Source organism: Rhinatrema bivittatum, chromosome 8 (assembly GCF_901001135.1).
Source record: "Rhinatrema bivittatum chromosome 8, aRhiBiv1.1, whole genome shotgun sequence".
In the NCBI taxonomy this organism is placed as follows: Eukaryota; Metazoa; Chordata; class Amphibia; order Gymnophiona; family Rhinatrematidae; genus Rhinatrema; species Rhinatrema bivittatum.
Window position 1 is genome coordinate 264591822 of NC_042622.1, and position 20091 is coordinate 264611912.

The following is a 20091-nucleotide window of genomic DNA, read 5'->3' on the forward strand; positions in this document are numbered from 1 at the left end:
AGAGAGAGTGTTTCTCCTGGAGAGAGATTGCAGAGTCAGATTAGGCTTCTGCTAGAGCTTTTGGTGCCCAGGGTATGGGACTATTTATAGGTCCTGGGTTCTGTGGCATCGACATTGGAATTAATGCATTTGGCGTTTGCACATATGCGGCCTCTGCAGGGGGCTCTTCTCTTGTGCTGGAATCCATTATTAGAAGAGTTTCATCTTCCTCTTCTGTTAGAGGGGGAAGCCAGGGACAGTCTTTCGTAATGGCTTACTTGCACCAATCTCGAGTGTGGTGTGGAATTGGAGATTCCGAACTGGATAATGGTCACCACTGATGCAAGCCTCTCCGGATGGAGGGTGGTATGGCAAGATCAATCAGCGCAGGGCCAGTGGTCAAAACAGGAGGCCTCATGGCCTATCAATTGGTTAGAGACGAGAGCGGTGCATTTTGCATTGGTTGCCAGTTTGCCAAGATTACACGGCCATCCAGTATGAATCCTAACAGACAATGCGACAACAGTGGATACATGAACTGTCAAGGTGGAACCAAGAATGAGGTAGTGGCTCAAGAGGCCCGGGAGTTGATTCTCTGGGCAGAACAGCACTTGGAGCAGCTGGCAGCATCTCAGATTGTCAGCGTGAACAACATTCAGGCAGATTTTACCAGTCAGAAAAAGTTAGATCCCGGGGAATGGGAGCTGTCAGAGGCAGTGATGTCTCATTCACAGAAGATGGGGTATCCCAACCAAAGAGAACACCAAGGCATCGCAGTTTTACAGCCACTAAACAGAACATGGTACAGAAGGAATCGAAGCTCTGGTGCTACTGTGGACTCAAGGGATTCTACTTTGTCTTCCCTTCTGTGGCCTCTGGTGGACAAGGGATTACGGTGGATAGAGAAACATCAAGGCAATGTGATCCTGGTAGCTCCAGGGTGGCCACATCAACCATGCTTTCCAGATCTGATCAACATGGCCATAGATGGGCCCCTGAGGATTGGACATTAGTCAACCCTTTTCCACCAGAGCCCAATATTTTTGGCTCAGGCAGCTCACTTGTCTCAGGGCTTTGCTTCTGAGAGAAGACGACTGAGATGGAGGGGATATTCCAAAGTGGTTATTTCCACCTTATTGCAGGCTAGGCGACCTTCTACATCCTTGACATATGTGCGAATTTGAAGGATCTTCGAGTCCTGGTCTTTGAGAGTTCTCCGGAGGGACCTCAATCCCCAATTCTTCCAGAATTGGCAGGATAAGAGGTCCTAGCTCATCCCGATGGAAAAGCCGGACAACCTTGGGGTCATCACCGTCGACCGTAGCCGTGCTCCCTTGCATAGCGGGCTAGAGCTGGTCATCCTGATCCGCGTCCCGCCCCTGATCCAGAGGGGGGGTGCGTCACCATCTGAATTTTCCGAAGTAGTACTGTCCTCCGGACAGGCAAGAGACCACAGGGGACGTTTGGCCCTTGATGGATCCGCCGTCGCCCAGCCATGCTTCCGTGTCCCGCAGGCCCCCTTGTCCGCCCCCTCGGAACCTGGGTCGCCCGCGAATGTTTGCCACCACGACGTTTTGTCGGTTTGCGGGCTTTCAGGACCTTATGGAGTAACCAGACCAAATCTGAAGAGGAGGAGGAAGAAGACCCATCCGAGGCCCCCTTGCTGTCCTTCCCCGAGGACTGCTCTCGCTCGGCCTGCTTTTCGCCTCCCCCGGAGGTCTCCAGCCGCAGTGACAGGGGGGGGAGGCCCACTCCCCGCCCTCAAGGCTGCCATCTCCTGCTGTCTAAGAGTTCCTAAGATGGCCTCCGTTCCCGCGCTGAGGCGGAACAGGTCTGGGGGCTGCCTCTGCTGAACGAGCCTCCCTGGCTCTCTTGCAGGTGCCCTGCGCGATCGGGAGCCGCTGCCACTGGAAATTGCGGCCAGAACCGCCGCCGAATTCCCCCCCCCCCCCCCCCCCCCCGAAATACAGGCCGTGCAAACACCGGTCCAGGACAGCCGCACATGCGTGCTGCCGCAAGCCAAGCAGGCCGCGCCACACGGCATAACCGTGAACTAAATTTAGCCCCGACCCCGGAATCAAGCGCGCCTTCGAAAACAAACACCCAGCCGCGGGACGCGGCAAAGGGAAGGGAGAATGCCAGGCCGGTACAGAAAAATAAACTTACGAATTTCTTTTTTTTTTCAAAGGAAACAGCTCCGATCGCCTTCGCACTGGGGGTGAGTGATCCGGGCCCCCCGGTATCAGGCACTGCAAGTACAGGGTTCCCAACCCTCTGCTGTGCTGCCTCTGCTACCAGAGGGTTTGGTCCCACCAGGACCTGCCAACACCCTGGGAGGCTCAGGGGGAATCCTCTTCAGCCAGTTCCACAGAAGAAAGAATAAGAAAAAATTTAAAGTAAACTGGGCTCTTTTTTTTTTTTAAACTACCACCTCACAGACTCAGGGTTTTGCACTTCTACCATCTGCTGGAGACAGAAGATACTGAGAGACTCTAGGTGGCACCTCAGGGGTATAGGACAGAGTCCGCAAGATCTTGTCTGTCTCCATCTGCTGGAGGGGAGGCAAAACCCAGCTGTCCTAGACTGATCGGTGTATCTACAGGCCGGCCGATACAGAACAGTGTGCTCCGATGGAGCGCACTGTTAACCGGCATTTGGATGCGCGTTTTCGACGCGCTAGCTTTACCCCTTATTCAGTAAGGGGTAATAGCGCGTCGAAAACGCACATCCAACCCCCCCCCCTGAGACTAATAGCGCCCGCAACATGCAAATGCATGTTGATGGCCCTATTAGTCATTCCCGCGTGAATACAGTAAGGAAAATGTGCAGCCAAGCCACACATTTTACTTTAAGAAATTAGCGCCTACCCAAAGGTAGGCGCTAATTTCTGCAGACGCCGGGGAAGTGCACAGAAAAGCAGTAAAAACTGCTTTTCTGTGCACCCTCCGACTTAATATCATGGCGATATTAAGTCGGAGGCCCCAAAAGTTAAAAAAAAAAAAAGTAAAAAAATTAAAAAAATTTTTTTTTTAATTTATTTATTTTATTTAGAAACTTTTATATACCGGTATTAGTGGGGACATCATACCCATGGCTCGAAAACTGGACGCTCAATTTTGCCAGCGTCCGGTTTCCGAACCCGTGACTGTCAGCAGGCTCGAGAACAGACACCGGCAAAATTGAGCATTGGCTGTCAAACCCGCTGACAGCCGCCGCTATTGTTCAAAAAGAGGTGCTAGGGACGTGCTAGTGTCCCTAGCGCCTCATTTTACCGCAGACTCTAATTTAAATAAATTTACTGTATCACGTGCACAGGAGAGTGTCCTATGCGCGTCGCAGGAGAGCGCCTTCTCTCCCGTGATTTTTACTGTATCGGCCCGAGGGAAAGGCGAATTTACATGTAAGTTAGGGTGCCAGGTAATGTGACTGGCTTACATCAAGATGGTGATAAGAGATGATCGGGTTCAATGTTTGAATTACTATAATTTACTTCTACAATTTACATCTACAATCTCATGTTCACCTGTACCTTGGTCGGATCATCAAATCATCAACACGACCCTCAAGCTTTCAGAACACCCTCCTCTTTCGTTTCCAAAAACCACTATTCAATACAGAAAACCTTGTTCTACAGACCTTCTCATCAACCAGCTTTCTAATGATTTATCTCAACTCGATCTTTCCAACGCTTCTACTGCCACCACCTCATGGTGCAACATCACCAAAAAGATTGCGGACCTAACCTGCCCTTCTATCACAAAAGTTGTACAACCCTCGCCAGATAACAGGAAACCCTGGTTCTCCCCAGAACTGAAGCTACTTAAACAAGAGCTAAGAAATAAAGAACACACATGGAGGAAAAACCCATCTCCCACTACATTAGCTATTTATAAAACCTCCCTCAATGCCTACAGGATCACCATTCTTAGAACTAAGAGAGATTTCTTTTAGAAAAAAATACATCATTTCATTTTTGATTCAAAAGCACTATTCTCTTACGTTTCAGCCCTCACTAAACCATCCCCTTCTACCATCCCTGATGATCAAGCGCTCAACAAAGCCTCTGAACTAGCTGATTATTTCAAGGAAAAAATTGATAAATTAATTGGACCTTTCTCATCATATAGTTCATCTCCCCCACTCCCACTCTCTACCACACCTCAATTTAATACGACTCTGGAATCTTTCGAGACTACATCAGCTCTTGAGATAGAAAACATTCTCAAGAAAATGAAACCGTCCTCTCATCCATTAGACACAATTCCAACCAACCTTCTCATTGCAATAAGGAACACCATATCAAAGCCACTTGCAGACATTATTAATTGTTCTCTTTCCCAAGGTCTAGTTCCTGACCAACTGAAACTAGCTATTCTCAAACCTTTACTAAAAAAACCGAACTTACCGACCACAGATCCAGCCAACTTCCGCCCAATAGCCAATCTGCCAATGATCGCCAAACTTATGGAAAAGATAGTCAATAAACAGCTATCCGAGTACCTGGAAGAAAACTCTATTCTTGCACCTTCCCAATACGGCTTTCGTAAATCTTTGAGTACGGAATCCCTACTTATCTCTCTTACCGACACTATTCTAGCTAACATGGACAAAAAACAACCACATCTCTTGATCCTTTTAGATCTCTCTGCGGCCTTTGACACTGTCAACCACTCATCTCTTCTAACAGGTCTGGCAGACATAGGCATTAAGGGTACAGTTCTCAGCTGGTTCAAGTCCTTCTTGGCAAATAGACAATTTAAAGCAAAAATAAACAATAAAGAATCTCATCCGGTCCCATCCAACCATGGGGTCCCGCAAGGTTCCTCTCTCTCTCCAACCCTTTTCAACATTTATCTCTTACCTCTCTGTCGACTACTTTCTAAACTAAATCTAACCCACTACCTTTACGCGGATGACATCCAAATACTCATCCCAATCACAGAATCTCTACACAAAACCCTGATTCATTGGAACAATTGCTTGCAACAAATCAATCATCTGCTTGCTAGCCTTAACCTTATTCTTAACAACAACAAAACCGAGATCCTAATCATCAATCAGGACAACAACAACAAGTTGCTAAATCCAGCTAACCCACTCACTGCAACTATTCCTTTATTAAATCACTCTCCGCAGGTACGAGACCTAGGCGTCATTCTAGACCAGAGCTTTCCAAACTTTTCATGTTGGTGACACACTTTTTAGACAAACATAATTTCACGACACGGTAATTCAGTCTACTAGTAAACCAGAGGTTAAAGGTTAAACGAACGAAACATATTTCGACAATTTATGTATGTTTCCTTAAATATATACATAAATAAAATGTTTCACGACACAACCTATCTCATGAAAACCTTAAATTTATATTAAAAATATATATTCCAAGATTCATGTTATTGTTATAATTTATGAGAAACAATAATAAAACAAATTGTCTGTCCCCCACACACTCATCTCTCTCCTCCCCCCAGCACATGTCTGGCCCCCACACATTCATATCTCTCCCCCTCAAGCACATGTCTGTCCCCCCAGCACGTTTGCCCCCCACTCACTCATCTCTCTCCCCCCAGCACATGTCTGGCCCCCACACTCATGTACCTCGTCTTTTTGATTGTTGCCAGTTAAGTGCTTCACTCCCTTCCATGATCACCAGACACTGCTGCTTGCAGTCAGTACTCCTCATGGCCAGGCCTCATTGGCAGCAGCAGCCAATGCAAGGATGGCTGGGCTCGTTCCACCCACCAAGCCCCCCAAAAAAACGCGATTGACAGCAAAAATCACCCAATAATAAGCAACCCATAAACTGAAAAAAAAAAGTGAATCTCTAGAAAAAAAAAAGCCCAAACTCGCATAAGAGTTGACCGAGCTTGCGCGACACACCTGCACACTGCAGGCGACACACTAACGTGTCCCGACACACAGTTTGGAAAGCTCTGTTCTAGACGATCAGCTTAACCTTAAAAAATTTATAAGCACCACTTCTAAAGACTGTTTTTACAAGCTTCAAGTCCTGAGAAAGCTGAAACCTCTTCTTCATTTCAATGATTTTCGGTTGGTTCTACAAGCCATTATACTATCAAAAATCGACTATTGCAATTCGCTTCTTTTCGGCCTCCCAATCTCATCCCTCAAACCCCTCCAAATGCTACAAAACTCTGCAGCTAGAATCCTTACAAATACGAATAAAAAAGATCACATCACTCCCATTCTCAAACTCCTCCATTGGCTTCCAATTAAGCAAAGGATTCTTTATAAAGTGCTCACAGTAATTCATAAATCAATTCACAATATATCCCCTCTTCACTTAAGCACCCAACTACGTCTTTATTCTTAAGCTAGACCTATCAGAGGAGCATATAAAGGCACTCTCTACGTTCCCTCAACAAAATCCTCGCTTCATAAACGTACAATATCTACTACTGGCCCCATTCAATGGAACGCGCTCCCGCCAGACATCCGTCTAGAGACCTGCCACTCTACATTCAAAAAGAAACTTAAAACCTGGGTTTTTAAACAAGCTTTTACAGGACCATAAGCACTTTTTTCCCGACAGCCAGCAATAATTCCTCTTCCTCATCATCGCATCATCATCATTGCATCATCATCGTATTCCCCAAGTTCTATACTTCTACTCATCTACTCTTCTAAGTTGACTCTGTATCCAATCTCTTACTGCAGGTCTCATGTGACATCTACTGTTTTCCTTTTATGTTTTTTGTTTTGTTTTGCTAAATGAGACTCGTTAGCCAATACGTTTACATTACTATGTTAATGTTGATCTAGTTTCCCTGTTCCAAGTTCCTTAACCTTGTTCTATGTAATGCCTCTTGGCAAAAATTTATCTTCTGTTTCAATGTAAACCGATGTGATCTGTATTTCATACAGGAACACCGGTATAAAAAAATCTAAAATAAATAAATAAATAATTTACATACTTCAAACTTCTCACTTTTCTAACAGGCCGATACAGTAAAAATCGCGGGAGAGTGCCTGCTCTCCCGGCGCGCACACACAGTACACTCTCCTGTGCGCGCGATACAGTAAATTAATTTATTTAAATTAGGGTCCACAGTAAAAAAAGGCGCTAGGGACACTAGTGCGTCCCTAGCGCCTCTTTTTGGACAGGAGCGACGGCTGATGCTCAATTTTGCCAGCATCGGTTCTCGAGCCCACTGACAGCGACGGGTTCGGAAACCGGACACCGGCAAAATTGAGCGTCCGGTTTTCGACCCCTGAGCCCATTTAAAAAAAATTTTTTTTTATTATTTTACTTTTTTTTAACTTTTGGGGCCTCCGACTTAATAGAGAAGCTGCACAGAAAAGCCGTTTTTACAGCTTTTCTGTGCACTTCCCTGGCGCCGGCAGGAATTAACGCCTACCTTTGGGTAGGTGCTAATTTCTGAAAGTAAAATGTGCGGCTTGGCTGCACAGTTTACTTACTGTATCGCGCAGGAATGACTAATATGGCCATCAACATGCATTTGCATGATGCGGGCGCTATTAGTTTCGGGGAGGGGGGGGGGGGGGTTTGGACGCGCTATTACCCCTTACTGAATAAGGGGTCGAAAACGCACGTCCAAATGCCGGTTAACAGCGCGCTCCGTCGGCCTATAAGAAATATGATCTTTCTGTTATCTAACCCTGGAGTACAATAGTTTCCAGAAAACTAAGAGGTGTCGGCCGTTGTTATATGTATTAGTGGTCACCGTGTTTTTGGTTGGCGCCGCAGGTTCAAGCAATTTGAATGTTTCCCTTCCACCTTTGGTGGCTGGTCAGCTGCTTCGCAGGGGGACCGCAGTGTGGTGCATGACGGTGAAGTGGAGTAAGTGGCTATTAGGGTTCAGGGGCCTGAGAGCCAGCATGCGAGAGGCTCTGTGCGCGCGCAGGAACGGAGGAGAAAGCTTGTGCGCGTGCTGTCCCCGCCCCCGCGCCAATCAGGGACCAGAAATGGAACGATCACCGCTGCTTTGTAACGGGCGTTCCCTTTCGCTTTAGCCCCTCTCGGCGTTGCTGTTGGCAGCAAGCGCGGAGCTTGTCGTGTCGATAAAGTTGGGTGAAGTGGAAGGGAGCACTTGCGCCGCGCGGTGAAGCGTGGAAGTGCAGTCCGGAAGCAGAGGCGGCCGTGGCCAATGGTGCTCGGCCTTAGCCGAGGAGGAGACTGGTTTGAATTGTAACGTTTTTGCTGGCTGGTGGGAAAGCGCAGGGGCCCGCCAATTCCGGGGGGGGGGGGAGAAAGAGGGCGGGGCGATGGAGGAGGAGCCTATGTGACAGCGGGACGTTTGCAGTTTAAATTTCAAAATGAAAAAGGAGTCTGTGCCAGAAGAAACGCCGGTGAGGAGGTCTTCCCGGCTGCAGACTGAACTGGTGAGCGCTAGATTCCCCCTTTGCCCACCATCGACACAGCGAGTATTGGAGGGGGAGAGGTTTAGGGATAGGCGGATAACAGAGCAGCAAATGGGGGGGGGGGGCACGACGAGTGAAGGAGTGTAACCCTCACACTCCCGGGGTGGGGTGCAGGCTGCTTCTCGTGAGCTGCGCAAGTTGCAAGAGGTTCTCCCTGCTGTTTCTCCAGAGCTGGGGAGAAGGTGAAGCTGACAGGTGGATCACAGGCTTGGGTGCAGAGTTACAAAAGTAACGTGTGGCAGTTACACTACAAGCAAAAAATACCCCAGTGATGCTTATTTTGTTTCTTTGTGTCGCTTTGAAAACCGAGATGCCATCACTTTTGTGTGCTCCTGCCTCAGATACAAATTCAAAACATGCCCAGGACGTTCTGATAAGAGGAATAAAAGAAGCTTTGCTCGTACCCAGCCTGGCACTGTTGGATGCAGGAAAATGGAATCCTGTCCTGTCGCAAGCATAGCGTGGCAGATTCAGGCAGATGCAATATTTGGTGCGTGGAAAATGGACGCTCATAGAAATGACGGCAGAAGAAGACCAAACGGTCCATCCAGTCTGCCCAGCAAGTTTCGCACTTTTTATTTTTTTTTTCTCATACTTATCTGTTACTCTTGGCTCTTACGGTAGTAACCTTTTGGTTCTATTTCCCTTCCACCCTCACCATTAATGAGAGCAGTGTTGGAACTGCATCTAAGTGAAATATCTAGCTTACAGGCCGATACAGTAAAGTGCGCTCCAACGGAGCGCACTGTTAACTGCCCTCGGACGCGTGTTTTCCCTTACCCCTTATTCAGTAAGGGGTGGAAAACGAGCATCCAACCCGCGGCACCAAATAGCGCCCTCAACATGCAAATGCATGTTGATGGCCCTATTAGGTATGCCCACGCGATACAGTAAGTAAAATGTGCAGCCAAGCTGCACATTTTACTTTAAGAAATTAGTGCCTACCCAAAGGTAGGTGCTAGTTTCTGCCGGCGCCGGGAAAGTGCACAGAAAAGCAGTAAAAGCTGCTTTTCTGTGCACCCTCCGACTTAATATCATGGCGATATTAAGTCGGAGGTCCAAAAGAGTAAAAAAAGTAAAAAAAAAAATTTAAAATGGGCCGGCGGCTGTCGGACCGAAAACCGGATGCTCAATTTTGCCAGCGTCCGGTTTCCGAGCCCGTGGCTGTCAGTGGGCTCGAGAACCGACACCGGCAAAATTGCCCAGGAGATTTATTTATTTATTTATTTAGAGATTTTTATATACCGCAGTACGTAAAGATATACATCACCGCGGTTTACAATTAACAAATTAGCAACAAGGCTTTACAAATAACAGTATTAATAAGTATTAATTACAAATAACAGGATTAACAGAAAACAGGCTGAATCGACATAAGACCATCCATTAGAAGAAAGTTTAACCTACAATAATGAACTTGTAGTAATTATTAATTACTACAAGTAGTACTACAAGTAGATGCCCAGGAGAGGCAGCTGCCAGCAGATTAGGAAAATGGGTGCTCATTAATTGAGGAGCATCCCTTTTCCTAATCTGACCGAGGCACATTTTTATTTATTTATTTATTTTTACCCATCTCCTTTTTTTTTAAAGTTCCTTTGACTTAATATTGTGGAGTTCCCTGTACGTACCTGGATCAGCCCAGACTCCTGGGTTTTACCTCCCCTCCAGCAGACTGAGACAGACCAATTTCTGTGGACTCTGTCGTATACCCCTGAGGTGCCACCTAGAGTCTGTCAGTATTTTTCTGTCTCCAGCAGGTGGAAGAGGTGCTTCCCTGGAGTTTGTTTTTTGTTTTTTTTTGGTCAGGCTTCGGAGTTAGGTCCTGATGGTTAGCGAGGGGTCAGGTTTTCTGATCTTTTAGCTAGTTTCCCCTTTAGCCTCCCAGGGGGTTGTCCGGTCCTGGTGGGACCACCCCCCCCCCCCCCTGGTATTTGAGGCTCAGGAGCAGAGGGTTGAGGACCCTGTAACTGCTCGCTGAAAGTGGTCCCGTGGCTCTTGGACTCCCACCTTCAGTTAGCCCCTGCACAGTTAATTTTTTTTTTAATTATATACTGTGCCTTTAAATTCTCCTGCTCTGCCAGCCTTGTGTGCTCTCGGCAGGTGTTAGTTTCAGACCGCGGACAGCTCCGATGGGGTAGGCCTTTGTTCTTTCGCCGTTCCTCTCTCCTGCCGGGCTAAATTTAGAGTGCTGCTCATGCCATGTAGTGTGGCCTGTGCCGTGTGCGGCAGCTCACGCGCGGCTGTCCCGTCCCGGTATTTGCACAGTTTATCTGGTGGAGAGGGGTCGCGGCCCCAGCAAAATCGGGGGTGGGGTGGGGTGCATCGCGACCGCATTGGGGGACCAGCACCTCATTTTGAATAGGCAGGCCCTGGATCCGTTCCTGCTCAGTGCGGGAACGGAGGCCATTTTACGGACCATAAGGGAGCAGGAGAAGGCTGCTATGGGGGAGGGGCTTTTACTTCCCCTGTTGTCTCTGTGGCCGAGTGCACCTGGGGCGGTTGGATGAGGCTGCGGAGGACTCGGCAGGGGGCGATGAAGGGGATGACTCTGAAGGGTCGTCTTCATCGTTCACCTCAGATTTTGTGCTTTTAATACACAAAGCTTTTAATGCTGGGAAGTTGCAGGGGCACAAGCCAGATTGCAGGGGACCTGCGGCCCGAAAGCGGGTTCAGGCGCCGAAGCACGATGGAGCGCCCAAGGAGAAGCGTCCGCTTCGCTCCATAGTCGGTCCGAGGGACAGCGCATCTTCAGATCTATCAGATCAGGAGGGGTGTCTGCAACCGGCTCATGATCAGGATCCGGATGCCCAGGCTCTGCCGACAAAACAAATTGGCTCCCCTCCGGTGGAGGGGGATGACCCCAAGATGGTTCGCTTGTTTCGAAGGGATGAATTGGGGCCCCTAATTCCGTTCATCCTCGACGAGCTGGGAATTGAAGTCCCTCAGCAGGATTCCAGGTTTGGGCCTAATATGGATCCGGTGATGCTGGGACTCAGAGGTCCAGCGAGATTGTTCCCATTCCCCTTGTTGGTGTCTTACCTTCTAGTTAAGGAGTGGTACACTCCTGATCTGGGGTTGAAGGTTAGTAGATCCATGGATAAGTTGTATCTGCTCCCAGAGGACATGCTGGATCTTCTCAGAGTGCCTAAGGTGGACGCTGCTGTCTCAGCGGTGACGAAGAGGTCGACTATTCCGGTGACAGGTTCCACAGCCTTGAAGGACTTGCAGGACCGCAAGTTGGAGGTACATCTCAAGAAGATTTTCGAGGAATCAGCTCTCAGGGTACGGGCTGCGATCTGCAGCAGCTTCGCTCAGTGGGCCAAGTTCTGCTGGGTCCAAGATTTACAAGCATCCATGGAGCTTACTGATGCCCAGTCACAACAGGCTAGGAGGTTGTAGGCTGCAGTGGCTTACAGTGCAGGTGCACTGTAGGATCTTTTATGGACCTCAGGGGGGACGATGGTCTCCACGGTCTCAGCACGTGGACTCCTATGGTTGTGGAATTGGTTGGTGGACGTATCCTCCAAGGCGCATTTGGGTTCTCTGCCCTTCAAGGGAAGATTGTTGTTTGGACAGCAGTTGGAAGATATGATCAAGTCGCTGGGGGAGAACAAGGTACACAAGCTGCCGGAGGACAGGCCTCGGATGAGAGGCTCGTTTCCGCAGAGAGCGAGATTTCGGAGGAATTGACGTTTTCGCTCCTCTCAATCCACTGGCTCCTTGATTCGTCAGGGACAAAGCCGTCAGTATACGGGCACCCAGTCCTTTCAGGGCCATCGGCCCTTCAGAGAAGGAGCTCCTCAAGCGCATGGGGACCCCAAGCCCTCACAATGAAGTGCGGCTGGTCCACTCCTCGGTTCCAAAGATCAGGGGGCAGGCTGTCCTTATTCCTGGAGGAGTGGACCACGGTAGCGTCGGATCAATGGGACCTAAGCATAATCGAACACGGCTATGTCTCCTTCTGCTGGACACAGACCAATTTCTGTGGACTCTGCCGTATACCCCTGAGGTGCCACCTAGAGTCTGTCAGTATTCCACTGTACCCAAGCAGAACAATAATAAAAAGACTTATAACCTTCTCTTAACAACCTCCCCCGAAGAGCAGAGGAAATGAAAAACATGTAACTGAAAACTCAAACGATGCCCAACAATTCTGACCCTAAACAGGGGGGCAATATGTAACGTACAGCAATCAATGATCCACCTCCGGCCGAGCAGACTCTCCCTGGGTGGGACTCTGGGCTGATCCGTGGTACTACAGGAACGAAAATTAGCAGGTAAGAACCAATTTTCATTTCCTGAACATACCCAGATCAGCCCAGAGGGGAGGTAAAACCCAGGAGTCTGGGCTGATCCGGTGGTAGTACAGGAACGAAAATTAGCAGGTAAGAACCAATTTTCCTATATCAAATCCGAGGAACTACAGAAAAGCAGTATTTTCTGCTAACTTTAGGGGCTCCTCGAAACTTACCGCCTGCTTCGGGGCAGGCGTTAATTTCTGAGGGTAAAAATGTGCAGGTCGGGCGCACGTTTTTTTTTTGTTTTGCATCGGAAGGTAACAGCTAATAGCCTTAGCAACATGAATTTACATTTTGATGAATGCTATTAGCTTCATGGGTGGTTGGATGCGTGTTTTGGACGTGTTAATCCTCTTATTGCATAAGCGGTTGTGGACATGCATCCAGCCACTGGATAACCAGTGCATTTGACCGAGCGCGCTGCATTGCATCAGCGTGATGCTTGTGTGACGTCACTTGCATGGTTGTGTTAATTTTATGTAGTAATGTCCAGTCAACCCTCCCCCCCCCCCTCACAGTGCAGTTTGACATCCTAAGGACTGAGCACTTTGCAAATGTTTATACATATTTTAGGGTGGTGCCACTGAGGTGAAAGTGGAAATAAGGGTTTGCTCCTGCCTATCGGGGCTGGATTGCTGCTGCTACAAAGGCAGGATGCATGGAGTTAAAGTGCTTCAGGAACAGGTGAAGCTTTAACTTCATTCACGTGATTGCTGTTGGCTTTTTATCCTTTTTCAGGCTTCAGAGGACATGCTGATTGCTGAGGTTGAGGCGCAAGATGCCCCCCTAATCCAGCCACGGAGTAGCATCAAGGCTCATAGGCTGCAGCCTGCCACGTCAGAGTCTCAGCCGGACACAGAGTCCACCCAACTTTTTCTGAAGGAGGAACCAGGACCCACTGCCACCAGAAACCAGAAGAGCTTCCTGCAGGTATTTCCAGAGGGAAAGGTGTGGGCAGTTCCAGGAGAAGGCCCAGAGCGTGTGAGTGGCCAGGGCTCTTACTTTCAGCTCCGTCACTGGAAAAAGAATCTGCTCCTCTGACCAGCACTGGCTGTATGTGTGCATGGTGGGCTTCTAGGTCTGTGTGTGTGTGTGTGTCTGCGTGGAGGGGAATACACTGGACTCTGCCTGAGCTTTATGGATAAAAAGGATAAGAAATTGCCCTGCTGGGTCAGACCAAGGGTCCATCAAGCCCAGCATCCTGTTTCCAACAGAGGCCAAACCAGGCCACAAGAACCTGGCAAGTACCCAAAAACTAAGAAGATCCCATGCTACTGATGCAATTAATAGCAGTGGCTATTCCCTAAGTAAACTTGATTAATAGCAGTTCCCTGTACGTACCCAGATCAGTCCAGACTCCTGGGTTAATTCATCCCTGCCAGCAGATGGAGACAGACAAAGCCTCGCTGACACTGCTTGAAAACCCCTGGTGCCACCTGCAGGAGCTCAGGATTTGTCTGTCTCCAGCAGATGGCTGGTGCATTAACCTGCAGGGCTTTTCTTTTTACCCTTGCTGGGTTTTTTTTCTTTTAGATTTTTCCTTTGTGGGGGAGCCTTCCTCCCAGGGGATTGGTTCCTTAAGGAACCCTTCTCTGCTCGGTTGAGGTCCAAGTTGTACCGTGGGGTGTAAATCTGGTGGTCCAGATCCCTCTCCTCACGAGGCCGGCCGTGCGGCTTGCAGCCCTTGTCCTTTTGCTCAGAGGTTTCTCTCCCTTACTTCAGCAGCTAGGTTGAGCTGGACAGCTCTCTTCAGCTCTGGGAGGGAAGCTCTGTTTTGTTAACTGCACTAACCACATCCTCTGGCAACAAATTCCAGAGCTTTATTGTGCGTTGAGTAAAAAAGAACTTTCTCCGATTAATCTTAAATGTGCTACTTGCTAACTTCATGCAGTGCTCCCTAGTCCTTCTATTATCCGAAAGTGTAAATAACCGAGTCACATCTACCCGTTCTAGACCTCTCATGATCTTAAAGACCTCTATCATATCCCCCCTCAGTCGTCTCTTCTCCAAGCTGAAAAGTCCTAACCTCTTTAGCCTTTCCTCATAGGGGAGCTATCATTTTGGTAGCCCTTCTCTGCACCTTCTCAATCGCAATTATATCTTTTTTTGAGATGCGGCGACCAGAATTGTACACGGTATTCAAGATGTGGTCTCACCATGGAGTGATATAGAGGCATTATGACATTTTCCGTTTTATTCACCATTCCCTTCCTAATAATTCCCAACATTCTGTTTGCTTTTTTGACTGCTGCAGCACACTGAACCAACAATTTTAAAGTATTATCCACTATGATGCCTAAATCTTTTTCCTGGGGGGTAGCTCCTAATAAGGATCTTAACATTGTGTAACTATAGCTTGGGTTATTTTTCCCTATGTGCAACACCTTGCACTTGTCCACATTAAATTTCATCTGCCATTTGGATGCCCAGTCTTATAGTCTCGCAAGGTCCTCCTTTAATATATCACAATCCGCTTGTGATTTAACTACTCTGGATAATTTTGTATCATCCGCAAATTTGATTATCTCACTCGTCATATTCCTTTCCAGATCATTTATAAATATATTGAAAAGCACTGGTCCAGGTACAGATCCCTGAGGCACTCCACTGCCCACTCCCCTCCACTGAGAAAATTGTCCATTTAATCCTACTCTCTGTTTCCTGTCTTTTAGCCAGTTTGTAATCCACAAAATGGCATCACCTCCTATACCATGACTTTTTAGTTTTCTTAGAAGCCTCTCACGAGGGACTTTGTCAAACGCCTTCTGAAAATCCAAATACACTATATCTACCGGTTCACCTTTATCCACATGTTTATTAACTCCTTCAAAAAAATGAAGCAGATTTGTTGGGCAAGACTTCCCTTGTGTAAAGCCATGCTGACTTTGTTCCATTAAACCATGTCTTTCTATATGCTCTATGATTTTTATCTTGAGAATAGTTTCCACTATTTTTCCTGGCATGAAGTCAGACTCACTGGTCTATAGTATCCTGGATCACCCCAGGAGCCCTTTTTAAATATTGGGGTTACATTGGCCATCCTCAGTCTTCAGATACAATGGATGATTTTAATGATAGGTTACAAATTTTAACTAATAGATCAGAAATTTCATTTTTTAGTTCCTTCAGTATCCTAGGATGCATACCATCCGGTCCAGGTGATTTGCTACTCTTTAGTTTATCAATCTAGCCTACTACATCTTCCAGGTTCATAGTGATTTGGTTCAGTTCGTCTGACTCATCACCCCTGAAAACCATCTCCGGAACTGGTATCTCCCCAACATCCTCATTAGTAAACATGGAGGCAAAGAATTCATTTAGTTTTTCTGCAATGGCCTTAACTTCCCTAAGAGCCCCTTTAACCCCTCGGTCATTTAATGGTCCAACCGATTCCCTCACAGGTTTCTTGCTTCGAATATATTTTATAAAGTTATAAATTTATAAATGAATTTGGCTGTAGAAGCAAAAACTTTTTGCTTCTACAGCCAAATTCATTTCAAATTCTCTCTTTGCCTGTCTTATCAATGTTTTACACTTAACTTGACACTGCTTATGCTTTATCCTATTTTCTTCAGATGGATCCTTCTTCCAGTTTTGAAGGATGTTTTTTTGACTAAAATGGCCTCTTTAACCTCACCTTTTAACCATGACTGTAATCGTTTTGCCTTCCTTCCACCTTTCTTAATGTGTGGAATACATATGGACTGCGCCTCTAGGATTGTATTTTTAAACAGTGTCCATGCCTGTTGAACACTCTTTTAATCTTTGCAGCTGCACCTTTCAGTTTTTTGTAACTATTTTCCTCATTTTTATCAAAATTTCCCTTTTGAAAATGTAGTGTTAGGGCTGTAGATTTACTTATTGTCCCCTTCCAGTTATTAGTTTAAATTTGATCATATTATGATCACTATTGCCAAGTGGCCCCACCACAGTTACCTCTCTCACCAAATCCTGCGTTCCACTAAGAATTAAATCTAAAATAGCTCCCTGTCTTGTTGGATCCTGAACCAATTGCTCTAGCAAGTCCTGATGTTACATTTACCCAGTCAATATTGGGGTAATTGAAATCTTACATTATTATTGCACTGCCAAATTGGTTTGCTTCCCTGATTTCTCTTAGCATTTCATCATCTTTCTGACCATTTTGTCCAGGTGGATGGTAGTATACTCCTATCACTATACTCTTACCCAACACACACAGGATTTCTACCCATATAGATTCTACTGAGCATTTAGTCTCTTGTATGATCTTTATCCTGTTGGACTCTATACCCTCCCGGACATAAACTGCCACACACCCACCAAGTTGATCCTCCCTATCATTGCGATATAGCACTGTCCCATTGGTTATCCTCCTTCCACCAGGTCTCTGTGATGCCAATTATGTCAATGCTATCATTTATTGCTATGCACTCTAACTCTCCCATCTTACTTAGACTTCTGGCATTGGCATACAGACATTTCAAAGTGTGGTTTTTTTCTTTGTATTAACAACCTGCTTTTCAGTTGTTAGGGATATTTAATGAGGGACTTCATTTTCATCAACTAGTTTCCTCGAGTGATGCTGAAGCGACTGGAGATACCAGAAAAAGGAGAGGATAAAGAGAGAAAAAGGGAGGTGAAAGAAGAGAAAAAAATCATGACAAACTCCACCCCAATTTACAGCAGTGACCTCGGAAAGAAAGAGAAGGTAAACCTCATCGTGGAGTAGATATCAATCCAGTTACCAAAGAAAGGCTTCACATAGAGTTAGCAAAACTGAAAGTGGACAAGGCAAGGGGTCCCAGCAGGGTACATTCCAGCACACAGAGAGCTCAGAGAGGTTCCAGCCACTTCACAAATGGATCTGTTCACTCTGTCTTAAAGACAGAATTGGGCTGACGTCATCTCTCTTTATAAAAGTAGAATTGGGGAAGAGGTTGGTAACTATAGACCAGTCAGTTTGAGCTCCGAGATGGGTAAATTAAGTCACTTCTTCTAAAGGATAATGGAATATATTGAATCCATTGGGTTATAGGATCCAAGGCAGTATAGTTTTATCAAGGTGAGATAGTGACAAACAAATCTGATTACTTTCTTTGACTGGTTGGCTAAAGAATTCCATTGAAACAGGCACTGGATGTGGTATACTTGGGTTTTAGAAAAGCTTTTGGCACTGTCACATACAAGAGATTCATAAATAAAATGAAAAAATCTAGAGCTGAAATTAAGTGACAGATGACACAGAATATAACTCCAAGGAAAGGGGGACTATGAGTGGAGTGTCCCTGGGATTAGTCCTGAGAAATGGGTCTGTGTAATATCTCCATAAATAATATTGCAGAAGGATAAATAGGAAGGATGTCTTTTTGCAGATAATACAAAGATCTGCAACAGAGCAGGTTCTAGTAATGGAGAAGACAAATAGGAACATGATGTAAGAAAGCTTGGCGTGGTCAACTGTTTGGCAGCCAAGATTTACTCAAAATGTGTAGTCAAGAAATCCAAAGGAGCAGTACGTAATGGGGAGGTAAGGTACTAAGTGCACCGGGCAGGAGATTTTAGGGCAATCGTATCTAATGATTTCAAGATTGCAAAACAGGTCATCAAGCCAGGGAGTAGAGAGAAGTATGTGTTTTTGGCAACCTCTTATTATAGTTGAAGACAATTGTCCTGTTTTTGGGTCCAAACATGGCTGCTGAAGCCACAGGGATCGACAGACTCCTGCATCTGAGCAGGATAGGTGACCTTGGCTCTTTGATTTGGTCTAGGGCTTGCTGTTTTGGCTGCTCCTGTTCTTCCACTTCCAACTGTTAGGATTGTCAAGTGCTAAGAATCTTGTCGCAGACTCATCTTCCCTCATGAGTCATTGCTGATGTCGCATGTCTTCATGTTGACCTTGCGTATAGCCATAAAGTGAAAGGAGAAGTAGAACCAGTAGAATAAAAGGATGGATAATGCTTCTGTACAACTCACAGGAGAGACCTCACCTGGAGTATTGTGTCCAGTTCTGGAGCCTGGACCCCTGAAAAGATATCGAGAGCAGGGAAGGGATGCCAGAATTGAACAGTCTGCTCCAAAAACCCAATGAACTGAGATTCAAGGGCCTAAATATTTATATACACTCAGAAATTCGAAAATTCCTCTAGGATTTACTTACTATTCACTCCCAACTTCCCCCACCAAATAAATTTGCATTTGGCAGGAATAATTGGCAAGTGTATTTCTTCCCTGGTGAGTGAATACCCTCCTGCCCACCCTGGGAGTGCTTTCACTCCTCTCTACCACATCTGCTCCCTCTTCACACCCCACTACACCTAATCCAGGTGTAGTCATCTCTCTCTCAGTCCTCCCAATGCAGCCCAATCCTACCCTCTCCCATTCTTCAACTCTCTTGCCACCACCCCTTGGCCATATTGCTCTCCTCCCAGGCCTGCAAAAGAGCCGAAGATGCTTCCTACTCTCTCTCCCCACAGGTGCAGGCCTCCATTTTCCTTCAGTCACCCCTGTAGTGCTCTCACTCTCCTCCCTTACACCCCCAACTCTGTCCCTTCTTCCCTACCCCACCACGACCGCCATCTTATTTTCCTCCCAGATCCAGATGGGAGCCAAAGATGCCTACTATCCCTGGCCCCAATCAATGCTAAAGCTGTCGCCAGTTCTTTCTGGATCCTAATTAGGGCTGAAAATGCTTCTGCCACTGCTGCTTCCTCCTCCCAAGCTCCTACTGGGGTGAAGACACTACTGCTGTTTCTTTCTCCTGGGCCTGAATCAGGGCAAAGACATCACCACCTACTCCTTAATGCCCTACCAGCAAAGAAAAGCCTCTTGCCCCTGGTGCGTGGGCAAATGGATTTTCAAAAGCATCTACACACTAGATACCAGGAAAGATTGGGGATAGAAAGAGAGAGATTCAAATTCCTCAGTGGTACAAATAATATACAGGAGGCTTTTTTTCAGTGGAAAGAAAGTTCTGGAACGAGAGATTATGGTTGGAGACTCAGGGGTTACATCAGGAAATATTCCTGGATTCATGGAACAGCCTTCCAGAGGAAGTTGTAGAAATCAAAACAACATGCAATTGAGGTATTAGAATAAGCACACAGCACCCCTAGTTGTGAAGGAATAAGGGGGAAGTCAGAGATCATTGATATTACAACAGGAATCAAAACCATAAATGGGCCTTAGCTGCTGTTACATTCTATGTTTTTAAAAACAAAACAAAACCCCAAAACATATTCCACCTTTCATGGCACTTCAAAGTGGATTACATTCAGATACTGTAGGTGTTTCCCTATCCCTAAAGGGATTACAATCTAAGGGCCCTATTTACTAAGTGTGGTTTGTTTTTTCTCATAGACACAAAATGAGAGAGAACCTTTTAATAAATAGGTCTCTTAAGTTTGCACATGAGGCAACCGAACCG

At 46.5% G+C, this 20091-nt stretch overlaps 1 protein-coding gene across 3 annotated transcripts in view; it reads left to right on the forward strand.

Moving 5' to 3' along the window:
• The window catches only part of LOC115098342 (phospholipase D3-like), a 68731-nt gene that overhangs the window by 7632 nt on the left and 41008 nt on the right, over window positions 1-20091 (forward strand). The window contains exons 1-3 of one of the 3 annotated variants that reach the window (XM_029614886.1): window positions 7949-8346; window positions 13425-13616; window positions 17236-17376. In XM_029614886.1, coding sequence (XP_029470746.1) covers window positions 8281-8346; window positions 13425-13616; window positions 17236-17376 — 399 coding nt within the window. In that variant the 5' untranslated portion in view covers window positions 7949-8280. Of the gene's footprint in view, window positions 1-7948; window positions 8347-13424; window positions 13617-17235; window positions 17377-20091 lie in introns of those variants that run through there. The other 2 variants (XM_029614885.1, XM_029614887.1) reach the window with 2 other exon arrangements.